General features: G+C 38.6%; 1 protein-coding gene across 3 annotated transcripts in view; it reads right to left on the bottom strand.

Moving 5' to 3' along the window:
* Positions 1-17902, bottom strand: part of LOC126639906 (protein ELYS-like) — a 44183-nt gene that overhangs the window by 16106 nt on the left and 10175 nt on the right. For all 3 annotated transcript variants that reach the window (XM_050315245.1, XM_050315247.1, XM_050315248.1), the window contains exons 5-23: positions 16995-17202; positions 16070-16186; positions 15275-15359; positions 10865-11015; positions 10013-10145; positions 9743-9924; positions 9299-9360; positions 8220-8348; positions 6051-6141; positions 5876-5965; positions 5573-5713; positions 4725-4829; positions 3592-3685; positions 3083-3206; positions 2912-2968; positions 1650-1796; positions 710-897; positions 389-533; positions 160-291 (exon numbers count right to left, since the gene is read on the bottom strand). In XM_050315245.1, coding sequence (XP_050171202.1) covers positions 160-291; positions 389-533; positions 710-897; positions 1650-1796; positions 2912-2968; positions 3083-3206; positions 3592-3685; positions 4725-4829; positions 5573-5713; positions 5876-5965; positions 6051-6141; positions 8220-8348; positions 9299-9360; positions 9743-9924; positions 10013-10145; positions 10865-11015; positions 15275-15359; positions 16070-16186; positions 16995-17202 — 2381 coding nt within the window. The remainder of the gene's footprint in view (positions 1-159; positions 292-388; positions 534-709; positions 898-1649; positions 1797-2911; positions 2969-3082; positions 3207-3591; positions 3686-4724; positions 4830-5572; positions 5714-5875; positions 5966-6050; positions 6142-8219; positions 8349-9298; positions 9361-9742; positions 9925-10012; positions 10146-10864; positions 11016-15274; positions 15360-16069; positions 16187-16994; positions 17203-17902) is intronic.

Raw genomic sequence — 17902 nt, 5'->3', positions numbered from 1 at the left:
TTCAGCTTTTAGGTTTAGCTGTAACTTGATGTGTAGTAACTTATTCATAGTCTTTCAAAAATGATACAAAAAACAAAGCAGGTCTTTTACTGAGGACTATCAAAACTGGTTAGTTACACCAAGAGAAACTTGCACACTCAGCAGGACTTCTACCCTTACCAGGAGATTAACCTTCATTGTCTGATTCAGCTGCAGTGCAGGGATATAGTTGGCACGCTGCAGATGGTGGACTAAAAGGAATTCATGATTCTGAACACCAGCATTGGTCTGCAAAAACTTCTCCAGACACTCCTGTAAGAAATAACACAGTACAAAAATCTATTATGAGTCTGCCTCTTCTCTTGCCAAAGAGACGATTAAGACCTTTTTTTATCTTCTCCAAACTTACTTTTTCAGTGTCTGTGAACGGCAGCTTCAGTAAATCTTCCATTAGCCCCATCTCCTGACAGATTTCATACATGTGCTTTAACAGCTCTTCGACGTTTAACTTAGTGGTGTGTTGCTGCAACAGACCCCAAGCCTCCACCATGCACCTGTAGTTAATTTTTGGGAGATGGACAGGAATGGGAACAGTATAACCAAAATGACACCCCAAGTCATTGTACTCATTCAAAGATTAAAGGAAATGTAGAGGATCACGACTTGCATTATCTCTTCTCCCCTTTCCCAGTATCTGAATGCCAAAATTTCTTGCCAAGGATTTCCTTACCTATTGGACAACAACACAGTGAGGAAAAGCCGCACTTCACTGCTGCTTGACATGGATGGCTTCATCATCTGCATGTACCTGAGGGCTCGCCTGTGCTCTCCTTGGCACATGAGGGACTGAATAATTCTCGTGTGCTGCCACGGCACAGTTTTGATTGTAGCTGGATGAAAGAGCAGGGCCAGAGAATTCTGCACAAGTCAGAGATCACGTTTGTTACAATATTTACAGGCACACGTGCAACACATACAGTCCACGCTTTCTTAAGCAAGGCTGGAGGTGGGTTAAACAGACTGAGATGTTTAATGAAATGTTTGATCCAGGACATGTCAATAAACATTCTTCAGTATTTGTACAGAAAAAATTCAGTTAGCCATGTGGAACAAAGTGAGTGTTTTAAAAGGAGTAATTCAGACTTTTCTACGTTAACAAATCTTTGTGCACAAATATTCCTTTTTTACAAATGCATTACCAAATAATAAGTTACTCTACAAACAAATTGTTTCTACTGACATGGTGACAGGCAAAGGACAACCTCCAGCATCAGGAAGAAAAGGAATTAGGTTCAAAAGTCACTTCTGCAATCTTCCATCTCAAATCTTGCTGCTATAATCATAGCTTTCACATTCAAAGTACTCAAAACATTTTAGACAAAATGTTCAACTGGTCTGCTGAAAACCTCCTATGATGGCTAGCTTTGAAAATTCAAATATCAAGCATTATTGAAGTGGACTACTCCTGTGTTTTAATTAATTTCCTGTCAAAGCAGTTAAAATGAAATTTCAAATCATAACTTACTGCTCCACATGCCACAGAAGTGTTACAAAAATGCTTCTAATGTTTCAATATCTCCTAATATCTAAGCACAAATGTTTTAAAAATAATTTTATCAATTACAGTTCTGCACTGCAATGTGTATCTAAGTAAACTGTTACATACTTACTTCATAATCATTGTGATCTAGAAGCCAAAACCCTTGAATAAGCTTAACGAGACCCCAAGGGATAGCAAAGGCAGTTGGAAAGGAGTCGATGGAAGTTTCTGGTTTATTTGGAAAGGAATGCATGATATCCAACAGCAAATAAATTGTCTGAGAGTGAGTACCTAATTAAGGTGAATAAATTGGTAAGACCAAAAATTTATCACATTACATTTAGCAAAACAATGAAATGAGAATATAAAAATGGTAGGAAGCAGAAAGTACTAACATGTTAGTCTTGCCATTTTAAGCTACTGTGACCTGTTATGTAGAGACAGTCAAGTCCAAACTACAAAATCTTATTCTCAATTAATAGCCAGCAAGAAATATCTTAGATTTCTGTAAGGCAGTCAAGAAGGTGACCATTAGATATTTAAATACTGCTATTATAATCTTAGGTCCCTGTTTCAGTCAGTGGAGCTATTGATTGGACACGTGAATGTCAAATGTTTAATTATTAAACCAAACAAATTCTACAGCTGTTTTGTTTTCTTTATTTCCAGTGTAAACTATGGTGCCCTTACAATACAATTTGGCACTCACTGAGTGATTCAAACTGTGGATCCCTCATTTAGAAGTGTCGTTTTCCCTTTTTGCCATCAGTTGTTAGGGTCATAAGGTAGCTCTCTAGGCTCCCCTCTCAGGTCTCCATGGTCCAGCAGCTTAAAAACTACATTTCCACCCAATGACCAATGGCTCTACTCTTCTCCCTCTTTATTATTCTGTGTGCTGGCAACTTTCAACACAACCAAAACAAGCAGAGATAGCTGGGATGGAAAATGGATGATTCTGGCAAAATCAGGTACTGGACAACCACTGTTAGGAATCCTTTTGCTCTGAAGCAGCACCTTTTAGTGCACCATTCTAACACACAGTCATTTGCTACAGATATGGGTACTTAAAATTTAAGAACTGGAAAATTTTGAGAAAAACTAGGGGAAGTTTTTAACTTGAACTTTTTTAGGGAACCTGTTTTCTCATATCAGAAAAGACTTTGCAATACAACATTTAAAGGAAAAAAAAAAAAAAGGAAATCAGAAAAGATCCAAACTAGAAAGAAATAAAGCAATGCTTCTGTCCAGGACTTAATTCTATACTAAATGTGTTCACTCACATTGTGTTTGAAGTATACATTTAAAAACATTGGTAAACACATACGTGACAAACACATAAGAACATTTATGTGCCTATTCTGAAGGTGCAATGGCAAAAACTGGAAAGGATACAATTGCATGTTTGTCGCTTTCTTCAACGTTTTCCAGCAAATAGAGATCCAGCAGTGCCTGAAATGAAAGATTAAAAGGTTTTCTGTTGCTCCTGTCTTTCAAAATCATTGGCTTTGGAGGACTGATGCTGCTGCTGCTGCTGATGATGCTTTCAGTGAACAGAACACTCACATGTAAACTAGCAGGTGGGTATTTCCCAGTTCCTCCTTCATCTCTCTGCCACAACTTCTCAACTTGGTCTCCTAACTGGGAAACCATTCCATCAATCATCAAGCAGTCAGAATCCCATTTGCCTCTACAACAAAAAGCAGCAAGAATTTAGACAGAATAAACCACTAATTCCAGCCTCTCAGTGTAACAGATTTCCACCAGTCAAAACAAAAAAAATCCCTCCTATGAGTCAAAGAAAGGAACACACCTACACAGGCATGATTATGGTTTGAAATGCACATGGCAGATATTTCTGTGTTGGAGGAAAGATGGTCTTTACATCACAAGGAATTAGTAAAGGAGTCTAAAGTAGAAATCCAAGAGAAAAGTTGCAGGTTTCTAGGTTTTCTTTGCTGTTGTATTACATGTAATCCCAAGGAAGCACAGGCAAAGGGGTTTAAGTGGAAAAAGATGTCCTCTCCTACAGTCTAACAGAGGAAGCTTTTCTAGAGCTTTCCTGCAAGTCTTACCTTGATAAACGCTCGAGTTTCTGTCGGTGACCAGTATAGTAGCTCTGAATCAAAGGATAGTTGTAGAAAGGTCTAGACAAACGCATATGGTCATCTACAGCCAATAAAGTGAAAGCAAGTTAAAGAGGTATTTCAACTAAGACTTCTGACAGAAGATTAGACAAGCATCAAGAAGCCTCTGTCATCAAAAATCATCAGAAGAAATGACACCTTCCAACACTACCTTTTAAGTGCTAGTGAGCCAGGCATTACTTTATTCTGATCAGAGATATGCAGTGAATTGTTCCAACTACATATATCTCTTTCAAGACTTTTCACATATTTATACTTCTTAGGAAAAAAAGACATTAATGTTCATTGGTTCTAAATTACACAATTTTCTGCATTAATTAGTATTGTATCTTTTAGTGATTATTGATCTCTCACCCTTAATGCTAATTTAATCTGCATTCTTTGTTCCTGTTATGATTCTTCCTCAGACAGAGAGTCTCCAACTCTCAGACTGTAATGTCTTTGTTAATCTCAACTGTATCTTCTGGTTACTCCAATATGTCTTTGAAGGACTGTAAACTTAAGATCCCCTATGTCCAGTCTTCAAGTCCCTCAGGCTTTGTTTATTGAATCTTATCAGAACCAGTCCAGAGAAACTCAAAGCTTCCATTGTTTAAAGATGATACTGACAAGAGTCTGTGAAAAGAAACCTAGCAACCCCCTGCCATTAATTAAGAAAATTTATTAAAGCTGTATCATTTCTAACACCTCCAACTCTCAAAGAATGCAATAGTGTGTTCTCTTGCTGAAAGAGAACTAAAGACAGAAGGTCTGAATACTTCTTCCTGTATCAAGATCCATTTCAAGTTTACTGCTGATGCAGCATTCAGAGCATGGAGTGTAAGCTCAAGTTCACTATTAAATAAATGAATATCAAAGGGAATGGTTTTCTGAACATCCCATATGAGCATCTGTAAGGTAGTAAGCAATTAAGGTTGGCAATAAAATTTATAAACTACTTAAATTAAGAGCATTTCCAAGGCGTATGTTCACCTTGAGCAATAAACAAAAGGTTCAACAAAACATGCAGGTAATGCTTCTACTGTAAAAAAAAGCATTCCAGTACTACAGTTCAGGCTTACCTAAACCCTCAGGAAGGAGACTGGATCGACAGAACCAGATGACCACTTGTGCATACAAAGAAATGAGGCTAGTTACCAGCTGCTTATTTGTCAAGTCTGTAAAACCTGAAAAAAAGGCATGAGATGATTTTTGTATTGCAATTCCTTTCATTTTTACAAAAGTCCCTTCATCAGGCCAAACAAAAAGTATAAAGAAACACACTGGAAATCTGTTATTTGCATTTGTCCCTCTGGATTGCTTTCCCATTTGAAGGAAAACCTCACCATCACACAGAAACAAAACACAAACCCTACAGAGAACCAGATTCAGTAAAGATAAAAAAAAAAAAAAAAAAGCCTGAACTATTAGATACGCTCAGGAAAAAGACATTTGTTTTTCACATAGGAGAAATTTTTACTATAGCAAACTATAGCAAAGGAATGGTCATCTTTCTCCCTCAAGATCCCAGCAACAATTTCTAATAACAGAAGCTACAGAAGCTCAAGGAACTTACAAGTTACTCATTTCGGCTTCCTTTATATTTTCTAGCCATTTGCACACAACTATAAATTGCTAGCCAAGAGTTAAGAATACTTTTCAGCATTACCACACCCAGTTGCTTACACAGCTCATTGCTGAATCAATGCAGCCTCCCCTACCCACTCACATCAACTCCACAACCAGCCATTCCCCTGAAATCAAAACATCTTAAATCATAGTCCCAACTTCTCAGATTTAAGCCCCTCATCCCACCTCAATCTGATTCTCTCCCAACCATCCAAAACAACAAAAGCTCCACACTTACAACCCAAGCATCCTTCCAAATCTTCATCAAACACACCAAAGATTTAGCAGTGCTATCACCAACCTTTCTCAGTAAGCTCTCGTGCTTCTGTCAGAAAACAGTTTAAGACTGTGCTAAGGCTGCTCAAAAGCAACTGGCAGTGCTGAAGGGACTGTAAGGTCTGTGGGTCAATGAAGTTGCAGGAGCCGTCAAACAGCGGAACACCTTGTCAAGAATAAATATTACATCATTAGTCTACAGAGCAACTGCAGAGTTCCAAAGGACACTTAAAGAACCGTGGGCAGTATCATGTACTGGCAGATCACGGAATAAGATCCTTTAGGAAGGATTATTTTAGGTTTCAAAAATGACAACATGAGTACTCACATATTTGGTCCAGTTCATCTTTTGTACAGACTACTTTGTTCCATGTCCACTCGAGAACAAACCGTAAATTAACAGCAGAACTTGGCTGCTCTTTAAAAAGAGAAAGCAGAAAAGAAATAAATACACAATGTCGAACTAAAACATACAGAACATAAAAATAATATAAGGGCACTACCTTCAGAAGTCCAGTGTTTAATACATCCAGTCAGAAGTTCTAAAGAACCTGTCTGGACAGCAGCTGACAATACTGCTTCCAACTGCTCCTCCTAAACAGACAGAACAGACAAAATAAAATGAGAACCTCACATGCTTCTGATACCTTTTGAACCATCCACAGAAGTGTTTATTTCTAACTGGAAACTCATGCAGACATCACAAAGTCAACTAGTGCACATGCAACTAATTCCACACTCTTTCTCTTAATTCTAGCCCTGCCTGGACTCCTTGTTGGTCTGAGGAACACAGCAAAAATTTCCTCTGACATTTCAACTTCCTGCAGGCTAATTCCAATCTGCATTTGCGTGCCTCTGTGTTTTAGTCTCCATTTATTGAGTTCCAAGGAGCTATTTTCAGTAACATCTTGTGCTAATACCCCTCATGCACTTTGTGCACACATTTGCCATCAGGAACAGGTGAAGGGGACAGAACTAAAACGACTGTGTCTGCACGGAAACAGTGAAGCTCAGGTCAAGCAGCTTCCAGGACTATGACAACATAAAGCAGCTTTGACACCCAAAACATTAAGTTGTGATTTGTTAAAGTGCCAGAAGAGAAGTGAAGCGTCTAAATTCTAAGGGGTTGAGATTTCAGGCAGTTCAAATACTGCAGTATAACATCATGGCAATCCTTGAGAAGGACAATGCACTGGTATACACATACATGAGAAATTGGGTAGCAGCTTATTTCAGCTGGTGTTCAGACACTTCTTGCAGGTGAAATGATCCCACATAACATTTTACATTTTTCTTTTTTTTTTTCCTTCCAATTTTTTAAAACAAATTCAAAAGTATGTTTGCCTTCTAGGTAAAATCATAACATTTAAAGAGATTTTTTCACTTCAGAAAGCACATGCTACTTCCACTTTTTTCTGGAAACAGGTTTCAGACAAGGAAACACACCAATACTACTTACAGTGGCAAACAAAACTCCAAATCAAGCTTCTTGACCCTAATTCTGAAATTTATCTTTCTAGCATTCAAAAGCAATCCCCACTCAAATGCCTAACAAGTCTCTGAACAATAGAGTCACAATTCAGCAAAGGTCATCACAAAATTTTTTGCTTTCCCAAGTTATTTCCAAACCAGAGTTCACATCAGAACATCTAATTGGAACACAGAACATAAAAGCCTTCATCAGGTTTGAAAAATAAGTGTTCTGTGGGTTGGGTCAGCTTGCCAAGAAATATATTTTAGCTACTACACTCTGCTGAAGTGTTATTTGCTGTAACACAGTTCCACAAAGTGGTGGCAAATCCCACAGGAAGATGAGGGCAGGGGAAGACTACTCCCTCCTTCCTACTGCTCACTGCTATGAGTATGATGAGTAACCAACCATTTAGCTTTGACTCAGTCTCAGGAAAGACAGGCTATTTATCACAAAGGTTCCTTCTCTCATGGAACTCTTCAGATGAGAGAAGATGTTGCACTGCAAATGGAAAACCCATGACAGATGACGGAGGGGTGTGAAGTCACAACGATGGGACATAAAGCAGACAGAAGGTATCGGTGTAAGTGAGATAAAAGTGATGCAGGTGTCGCAGCAACAAGAGGAGGAAATTGGTCTACCATAGCTCAAGGCCAAGGCTACAGAGACAAAGATTAGTACAGAAAAGCCTACTGATGAAAAATGAGGAAAATGAGGGGAAGTGGTGATGAAATTGTCAGAGCCGACAATATTAACTGGATAGCACTGCCCACCTTCTGGGAAGCAAATGATCATGCCTAGTGCAGCAAGCTGATGTCCGCAATAGCACGGCCTGAGGGAGGCACTCCATCATCAGCTACTGCACTGAAACCAGTGCTCTGAGACACTGACAGGAATGAAGGCTGTTCCAAGGGAAAGACACTTTCCAACGCACATGACCAGTACTGACTGCACGCTTCCTTGTGCGCGGTTGGGGCATGGAACTAACAGATGGGTCCCTAAAGACAGACCTTCTCGGGCTGTTTCCAGTCAAACTCAGTAGTTTGGATCTAATAAAACTTCTACTTTTGCTAACTGAAGTCAACACCTGCCTTTAAATGCAACTTGCAAAACACATAAAAATAAGATGATCATGTAGCCTCTACAGTCCTATCAGAAAAGATGGATGTATTTTCCCCTGGATTCCCCAACGTACACTGACCTGACTCAAACTGGATGGCTGGACATCAACCAGCCTTGGAGACAACAAGCCAGCTACAAGACACCTGGTGTAGCTGTCATGAATGGCTTCACTTATTAAAGGACCAGATTTCTTCAAAAACTTCAAGGTCTGAAACATCAATAAAAAACACAGGTTAAGACAACATTCAATCACTAAGTTTCTGGGTAATCACTAACAGAAATAATATTAACTTTCACTTAAATTGTCGGAAAGCTGCATCAGTAGTAGGCTCTAGGTTAGCAATTTGAGTAAGCATTGCTATGCAGAGTCTCAAAGACAGCAGCCAAACTAATAGTTCCAGATTAAAAAAAAACATAGAATAGAATACCTATTGGAATAATTAGAATACCTAATGGAACTAGTAGTTCCAGATTATAAAAAAAAGTAGAAGAACATAGAATACCAGCCCTTGCAATGCTGAAGGAAGGATATTCTAGTTTCTCTGTCAATACACGTCTTGCTTTTCCCTGAACACTGACACAAATTACATTCTACAGAAGCTAAAACTAATACAGTGTCAAATCACTCTCTGAAAGACCCTTTCTGTGCTTGTTTGTGTGGAAGCTGATTTAGAAGGAAATATTTAGTGAGCTGAAACTTAATTCAAAAGGATTTATCACAAGCTGTGCAGTGGCTCAGAAGTTATAATTTGGTCAAGGTGGAAAGAAAAAATATTAATTTCTTCTTCAACAGTTAAATAATTTTTCCTTTTCTCCATTCTGTCCTCCTTCCTCAAGGTAACCAAGGATCAAAACCTAACTCCAGACTGTGCAGGTAGTTTGACTGATGGCTAATCAAGAAGTAACTGCTTTCCCCAACTTCCACAACACTTCTGTTCTTGCTCCAACAGCAACATTACATTCCTTTCCAGGCATTCCATCCCTGCCTGTGCTTCCCTGAAACAGTACTATTTGCATAAAACTGGCAGGATATGATTACAGTTAGGCATGTAGACAGACAGGATGAGCATAAAATGGTCTCTGGCCCTCAAAGCAGTGCAGGAGAAAACCTGGAGAAGGCACATCTCCTGAAATTCTCAATAAAGTAAAAAAAGTCACCTCTTTCTGAAATCCGGTGCAAGTCAGGTGAACAACTCCAGAGTTCAGCAAGCACGTAACATCTGCAGAAACAAGGAATGATTGAAAACTTTCAATACTCTCATCACTTACAAACTTCCTTAAAAAATTATTTTTGTCTGTAGAAACTTTATCTGTAGAGCTACCCAGGTGCTGTGCTTTGTGCCTCAACTCAAAGTCATTTTGTCTTGCAACCATCAGCCCTTCACAGGCTACGTTACAAAAGCACCAAAACTCAGCAGACTGTCAGATACGTTTCACAGGATTGAAGACCTTGTTAGTGCGAGGTAATCAGGTTTGTGAGGGCTGGGGGTTTCTTGTTTGTTTTGCTTTTGGTATGACAAAGGATGAACAAGAAAGATAACCACTAAGTGGCATTTGACCTCAGTTGAAATTTGTCACTATTCAAAGCAGTGAAATACCTACCAAAGTTATAGGTGCTTGGATTAAAAAACTGCTCAGGTGGTGGATAAGAAGGAGGAACTCCCCGACTTAAACTCCGCTCATGTACCAGAATATCCAAAATGAGGTTTGGAGAAGTCATGCTTATTACAGTATCCAGTGACCACAATGCAAAGTAGGGGCAATCATGAAGGAATTCTTCTGGCCTTAAAGAAAACAGGTGCATAAGCTAAACACCAACTTTCAAATTACTGACTTGTGGGGATATTGAAAACCACTGAATAAAAAACCTACCTCAGTGAGTCTGGCATTTGAGCATGATACCAGCGATTGATGTCAAATACACCCAAATAAGTAGATGGTTTTCCCTGACCATATGTATTCACTTGCCAACTGAAGATTGATACACTGGTGTCAGGAGAGATTACTGTTGAAGACAAGACATTGTTTCTTATTGTAGAAAATACACAGTATCTGTTGTTTTTAAAACACCACATTCTATTTTAGCTTAATTCTGTCATTTCACTCATGAAACACAATATTTCACTAAGAACAAGAAAAATGATTTACAGAATATCAAACATCTCAGTGAGAGGCTTCAGTCATACCGTCCCTTTTTCTCGTCCAAGTAGTATCAGTTCTAAGCCAAACCAAATATACAATTATTAGCTAATTAGAGTTTTTTATCTGGATGATCAATAAAGATATTTAACAGAACTGGTTCCAATACTATAAGTCCTCCGGAACACCACTAGTGATCAGCTGCCAACTGGATGCAGCCACAGTTTTGATTAGGAAAAAAAAATACAGGTAACATTCCTAAGCAACAGGAAGAACAACCTTACTGTTCAAAGACAACAACTGGCAGAACCAACTGACTAACCAGCATTATACAGATGACCCCAACCATACATCCTTCTAGCATGTCAGCAAACATACAGTAAAACCTATTTTTTCCCTTAAAGAATGATGTTTAGAGAAATAAAAAAGTCCCACATAACTTCAGCAAACAACTCTTCTTTTTAAATACGCCCAACGAGCTCAGCTAGACAGATATTGAAGACTGTGGGTACAGAACAGCACTCACTGCTTAGATTTCCAAACCATGCAGTTTAGAATAACCAAACATGGGACATCAGAACAAACCTTCATTAACGTTGTCCTCTCTGTCAACATGGTTGCGAAATTTTTCTATGGTCTGACAGCTGAGTAATTTAGTATTGCTGGTCTGCCCTCTTAAGGGAAAGATCCCACCAGTGAGATCTAAACTGTACCTTTCATCACAGTACTCCAAACCCTGGCAGGGAAAAAAAAAATCATTAGATCTACTAGGAAATAATGTAGATAGCTAATATAAAATGCATATTATACACTATTTATTTTCCATGAGCTTACTTCCGATGGGAATAAAAACTACATTTGACATGCAAGAGAATTAAGTGTCAAACTGTAACAGGTAAGTTTGGCTGTTTGCACATTTTTTTTAAATTACCATTTCCTTAGCCAAACTTTGCTCTGAACTATGCACAGTCCACTTCTTTTTATCCAGGAATTTTGGAAATAACAGACACATGTACAGTAGATAAGAAAAACGAAACCTATCTCTTTGAAAAAGTAACTTGAAGTCTAAGCAATGAATCTCATCTTTATTATAGAATGACTAATCACTAAAATCAAATTTAATAAAAGATGCTGTCCTGAACAAGAAGTCCACCATTCCAAAAGACAGTTCCACAAGATAAAGCACTATTATTTCGTAAACTTGTTCAGGCATTCATTTTAATGGCTAGAAATTTCAGCTTTCATTCATATATGAAGAGCCAACCCCACACAAAGTTGGTGCAGAGGGGAAGGAGAAAAGAGCATCAAACAAGTTTTTAAGAAAACCACATTTTTTAAAATTTTCCACACTGGGGAAAGCAAATCTAAGTTAAGAAACTCCATTGCATGGAATATTTTAGGTAATGACATTATTGACCAGTGAAATAAGAGAGGTTTCAAATTAGATGCACTGGTCAGACTCTGAGATGAATGGAGACACTGTACACAAGCATTGGGTAGGAAAAGGTAAAGAGACGATCCATGACCGTGAGTTGGTCCATTCAGTTTAATTAATTGAGCAGACTTAAACGAGCCTTGAAGGCAACAGACATACAAGTTTGACATATGTTTATAAAAATGGTGTCATGTATTCCAGAAGTTCCACCTGTGATTTTTTACCACATTCAAAGTCAAAGCTGCATGGTTTCATAGCCTCAAGTCTGATTCCTGGAATCAGTAAAGCACTGATGTAGCAGACAAGTATTTCAAGCTCCTGTGACCTCTATTCAGTGAACAAGGAGCAACAGCAGATTGATTTCTCCTTGTTTACTCAAGCCTGTCCTGGTAAATGGGAACAACTCTTAAATTTTATATCACTTAAGGCAGACAAGAAACTCGATTCTGTCATGTAGGCAAACAGTCATGTCATACTGACCAATCTGTGACCACGAGGAAGTATTCTGAGACTAAAGTATCCACTGGAGAGCAAAGATCCTGTATTGATGTGTCTTTTGGGGCGGAGTTAGTAGTTGTTTGAGGGGGGTATATTGTCAGTAGTTGTTATCAGGTCTCAGCATGAAGCTACAAGCATAAGTGGTACATCTGGAAGCCAGCTGAGGAACCTGTCTTTTCTCCTCAGAGGGTCCAGATGTTCAGTTCTCTCTTCAACAGCCTCCTAAGAATGGTTCCTGTTGCAATCTTCTAACACACTCACCACAGGGGAGCAGAAACAGCAGGGGAGTAAAAGATCGCAAATTCAGGGAATGGTGCCTGACACTACTTATAAGCCTGTCAATGTACTACTGCTTGTATAGTCTGTAGGATTCAGAGTCTTACATTAACTACACAAGTTTTTCAGTTCACAAACACAATTTTTAATCACTTTGTTTGTTTTTTTTTAAAGAGTGTCAACTGGACTTTCTAGTAGATCCATTTTTAAAGGCTGATGAAACCTTTCAACCATCTGAGGTAAAAACTGATATTTTTCACATCTTGTTCAGAGAAATAAGAACCAATATAAAACCCTGCCAAATAGTTAAAGGTCCCACATTTTAACATTAAAGTGTTTAGACAGAAAAAAGTAGCCATGAGAAAAAGAGACAATTTCTTTTCTTTACAATGCAGCACACAGTAAAAGTTAATGTCTTTGTCACTGCTAAGACTGTAGCTGAAAATAACTTTTAAAAGAGGTTAAAACAAAGCAGAAATTAGATGTGAGTCTTGAGAGAGATTAAAGAAACTTTCTCCTATCAACCTGCCAAAGTGCTTAGAGCACTAGAAGAGAAGCAGCAGTGAACTGCAATGAAAGCCATTTTAAAATTAAAAATAAAAAAACCACAACAAAAAACAAACCTGGGTGCTCTGTTCATCTAGAGCACTGTATATTTATGTCATTAAAAAACTGCACAGAGATGACATCCATATTTAGAACATGTTGAACCACTTGAAGATACTTCTACTTTGTCACCATGATAGATGAAGAATTTTAAAGAAACATCACCTTCTCCAAACACTAACCTTTATCTGTTCAAAAGTAACACTTACAAATAAGGAAGGAACTTTCCTATACATAAGGAGAAAGGGACAAAATTTAAACTCTTTCATAAAAATTCAAAATGTTCTGTCTCTATAAAATCAAGAGTACCACAATCCAATAATCACCTCAATTTCATTTCATACTTAATGAGAATATGCAAGATGAAGTACCAAATAGGAGCAAAGACTTGCTCTGAATTAAGATTACTTTCCTATCAAAAAGATTTTGGAAGAGTTTCAAGCACACTACTGAACAGAATTATGCATCATACAGGTGCCTCTCAGATCTGTTATGTATATGAGACCTAATGATACCTCATCTATATTTTAAACACATCATCTCTGGAACCAGTTCTAAAAATTTACAGACTCTTGTGACCAAATCATACCACTGTTCATTGCATTTATGTCTTTTGCTGGTTTAAAGAGTAGATTTCATAGGTGACCCTGGAAAAAGGTTGAAGAGAGTTATCTTTACAGCTGCTAAGTTTCAGGATCAATGCTAAAGAGACACTGTAGGTGTGTGTTATTTGGAGTCCAGCTGACAGAGCTCAAAACAAGACTATAAAATGGAGAACAGAAAAGAACAGATATACATGACCATATTTTAAGAAAGGGAGAGAAGTTTCTTCATTTCTACAGTCTGGTTACACAAAGCTATTGAAAGCCCTGTCTTCTCCTCCTCCATGCCATTCACATGACCTTTATATTTAAGAGTAATTTCATTTGTAAGAGTTGTTTCCTCTTCAGGAATTGAATGCATACAGGTTCTCTGCAGATGAATCTAGCTGGAATACTATGACACTGCAATACAAAATTTATGACTTCATGACGGACAGATTGCATCTGATCAATCTGGTGGCCTTCCATGATGAAGTGACTACAACAGTCAACAACGGAAGACACCAATATCATCTACTTAAGACTTCTGTAAAGCCTTTGACATGATCAAGACATCATCTCTAAATTGAAGAGACATGGATTTGAAGGGTGGACTATTCAGTGGATAAGGAAGTGGTTGGATGGACACAGCCAGAGTTGTGGTGAATGGCTCTATCTCCAGGTGTAGGTCAATGTTGAGTGATGTCCCTCAGAGCTCTGTCCTGGGACTGGTGCTCTTCAATATCTTCACCAATGACAAAAACAACGAGATCAAGTGTACCCTAAGGAAGTTTGCAAATGACACAAACCTGAGCAGTGCAGCTGACACAACAGCTGAGAAGAGCAGGATGCTATCCAGACAGACCTGGACAAGCTTAAGAATGGGTCCATGCAAATGTAAGTCAGCAAAAACAAGAGCAAGGTGTTGCACCTCGGTTGGGGCAATCCCAGACACGTGCAGGCTGCCAGAAGAACTCATTGAGAGCAGCCCTGCCAAGAAGGACCTTGGGGTTTTGGTGGACAAGAAGTTGGACATGAGCCAGCAATGTGCGCTCCCAGCCCAGAAGTCCAACATCATCCTGGGAGACCTCAGTGCAGCCGTTCTGCACTTTAAGGGAGCTTATGAGAGAGACTGACATTTTACAACGGTAGATAGGGATAGGACAAGGGGGAAGGAGTTTTCAACTAAAAGAGGAGATTTAAATTAGATGTTAGGAAGAAATTCTCTACTGGGAGAGTGGTGAGGACCTGGAACAGGCTACCCAGAAATGTTGTAGATGTCAAATCCCTGGAAGTGTTCAAGGCCAGAATGAATGGGGTCATGATGACCTGATCTAGTCAGCAGTATTCATACCCACAGTGGGGGGCTGGAATTAGATGAACTTTAAGTCTTCCAACCAAAACAATTCTATGATTCCACAACTCTAGGAATTGTTTTGAAAAGTATGACTAAGGCCATGTCCAAGAAGATGCACCAAAAGACTTTCTTTTCTTTAGTCCTCTCTGATCTTTCATGGTAAACATAAATTAGCCTGACCAACTTAACTGATGCTCAGGGAAAATTACTACTTACATCTTTCACATACAGGCATGTCTTACCTCATACATGACTTGTCCAGATGCCAGACGTTTCCTATCACCAAATGCCAACTGCAACAGATGTAAACTCACAACATCACCTTCACTGAAAAAGGTATAAATAAAGAAATTTGATTACAGAGCTTCTTTACAGTCCTCATTATAATTTTTTAGATCTAGGCTGAAACGTACTCAATTAGTATGCTCTTGCTGAAAACAAAAACACTACTTTCCAAAACTTGATAATTGGGTACATTTAACTACTAAAAAACTGAGGAAGTTTTGACACTAAGAGCTTCAGGGGCAAATGCTAACTATACCATTGGAAAGCTTTAACATGCTGTATGGACCAAAAAAATTGCTGGAAATAACTCTTAACAGTAAAGTGTTCTCCATCAAAACTGCTTTGAAGTCAAATTTAAGAAGACTGCCACTCTCTGAACAGCTGGGCAGATTAAGTAGCTTGCTGATGATGTTTACTGTTCTGCATCTGCAGCCTAAACCATTTTACATGGAATTTAATATCATGGTGGGAATATCAAACAAATCCTGGAGCAATCATCAAGAAACAAGCGAAATCATTGAAGATTGAAAGAATAAATACATAGTCACTGTTGCTTTGCCTTCTTTCACAAGGTAGAAGTGAGTGGAATCCTCTTTAGGAGTGTAAAATCCTGAAAAAAACTGCACTGTTATCTTAACATCTTTCATACCTGAATCTCCTGCACAGTTTCATAAACCAAACATATACACAGATATCAACTGTATATAAGTAAATATTAAAAAAAAAGTGGTTTATGGCAACTTTTTATTCACCTTTGCTGTGTAGACTGAACAGCCCACAAGTAGCAACAATTGCGAGGATCATTCTCAGGCTCTTGAAAAGTAACAGCATAGATAGGAATTCTTCCTCCTTCAAGCTGAGAATAGTGCCTAGAGTATTAAAAAAAAAAAAGAAAAAAAGGATAAAGAAGAAAGGTGAACTTGCTGGTCCTGTTTGTAGAAGGGTAGAAGCATCTTCTGAGAAAAAAGTACCTCATATGTTTACCCTCAAAGTAGGGAAGGTCATATATCCATCTTGAACAATTGACAAGTGACTACTTCTTAAACATTTTTCTTCCCGACTTCCAAACCTTAGTTGTACCTTCACAATTCCTTCTCGCCACCTAATTATGCCTCCACTGTCCATTTATGCTTTCAGTAGTTTCTGGTGAGTCACTGTAGTAAAGCCCTATCTGAATTGGGTCCAATATTTCAACCAGAAGATTTAAAATAATTTCTTAATTTTTCAACTGCTTATAAATTTAAATCTCCCTTATTCTGACCTCCAAGTCTTCCAAACAAATTTTCATTCACATGCATCCTTGCCTTGGAATGCGTCAACCACCTATTTCCATCAAGGCTGAAATGTAGGAAAGAACATGTTTTCAGGCACAGATCAGCTACTGCATCATCACGTTTCACTAGTTTCATCATGGGCACTTTAAAGAATATTATCACCAAAATCACATCATTCACATACTGAAGCCTTTCAGTGTATGTCCTAACTGCAGTAACTGGTTCTGAAAAACACTTTCTAAAACCTGTTTCATCCCAACACACACTACCTAGTTTTACTAAATACTACTGGATAGAACTGACAAAAATCAGCTCTATCACATCCCTACTGCATGACTTCCTGAAGCAAAACACTGAGACCCACTGCATCTCCAACCATGGCCAAGTGGAAAGGACTACTTACTCCCTCTTCAAGGTTTTCATATTCCATAATGACAGGTAGCCATCGGAAAAACCCACAACGAGCTGATTGCTTCTGCTTATGTAGCTCAGGGTTGACACTGCTGTTCCTGAAGGACTTCGTAACTGAAAACAGAGATGCCTCCCTGCTCTGGTCACAGCTTCTCTTCTTTGTGGAACTTCAGCAGGAATTCTAATGACAACTTCTAGATCTGCACACATAAAAGCAGGCAATACATGAGCGTGTTATGCCATTTCGGTTGCATTTTAGACTCACGTGAAAACACGGATAAACTAATTCTACCATCCCATGTAAAATACCCATTTCTGCAAAACCTTTTTTGCTGTTTCTGTATCAATTCAAAGAACAGAAGAACTCTTCAATTGGACAGGTACTCTCACTCCTATTTCAAAACCAGGTACAAGTGTAACCTTTGTAGACAAATTCTACTTGGACTCCATAAATCAGGACTTTGGGCCTCAGATAAATCTACCTGAAGGGACATCAACACCTGAAGCTGCTCCTGAAATAGCCAAAACAGTCTATGCAATCTGAATACACAACTTACAGAGTTCATTCATCCAAACACAGGATTTTTGATAAGTTGGATTTATCTTAAAATGCAAGCCTGAAGTTTGCCCCAAGTCTATTTTAATGGAAAAGGGAGAACATTCCCAAGAAATTTGGTACCTCTGACACAACTCCCTGTCAGGCAGCTGCACTGGCTCAGATGGTAAAATTTCTACATCCCAAGTATCACAGTGACAAAGGGATCTGGGTGGGAAGAAGCATTTACAACACCAGGAGGAGTACTAAGCCACTCCCAGTTTTGATCAGGTCAGGACCATAGGATGTCAAACTGCCATCTGCAACCCGTAGGCAGAAGTGTCAGAAACGTCCTTAGTGAACCT

Source organism: Myiozetetes cayanensis, unplaced genomic scaffold (genome assembly GCF_022539395.1).
Source record: "Myiozetetes cayanensis isolate MyiCay16 unplaced genomic scaffold, myiCay2020 scf2-11, whole genome shotgun sequence".
Taxonomy (NCBI): domain Eukaryota; kingdom Metazoa; phylum Chordata; class Aves; order Passeriformes; family Tyrannidae; genus Myiozetetes; species Myiozetetes cayanensis.
The sequence above is the reverse complement of the archived record's forward strand: the minus strand, read 5'-3'. Positions and strand labels throughout refer to the sequence as shown.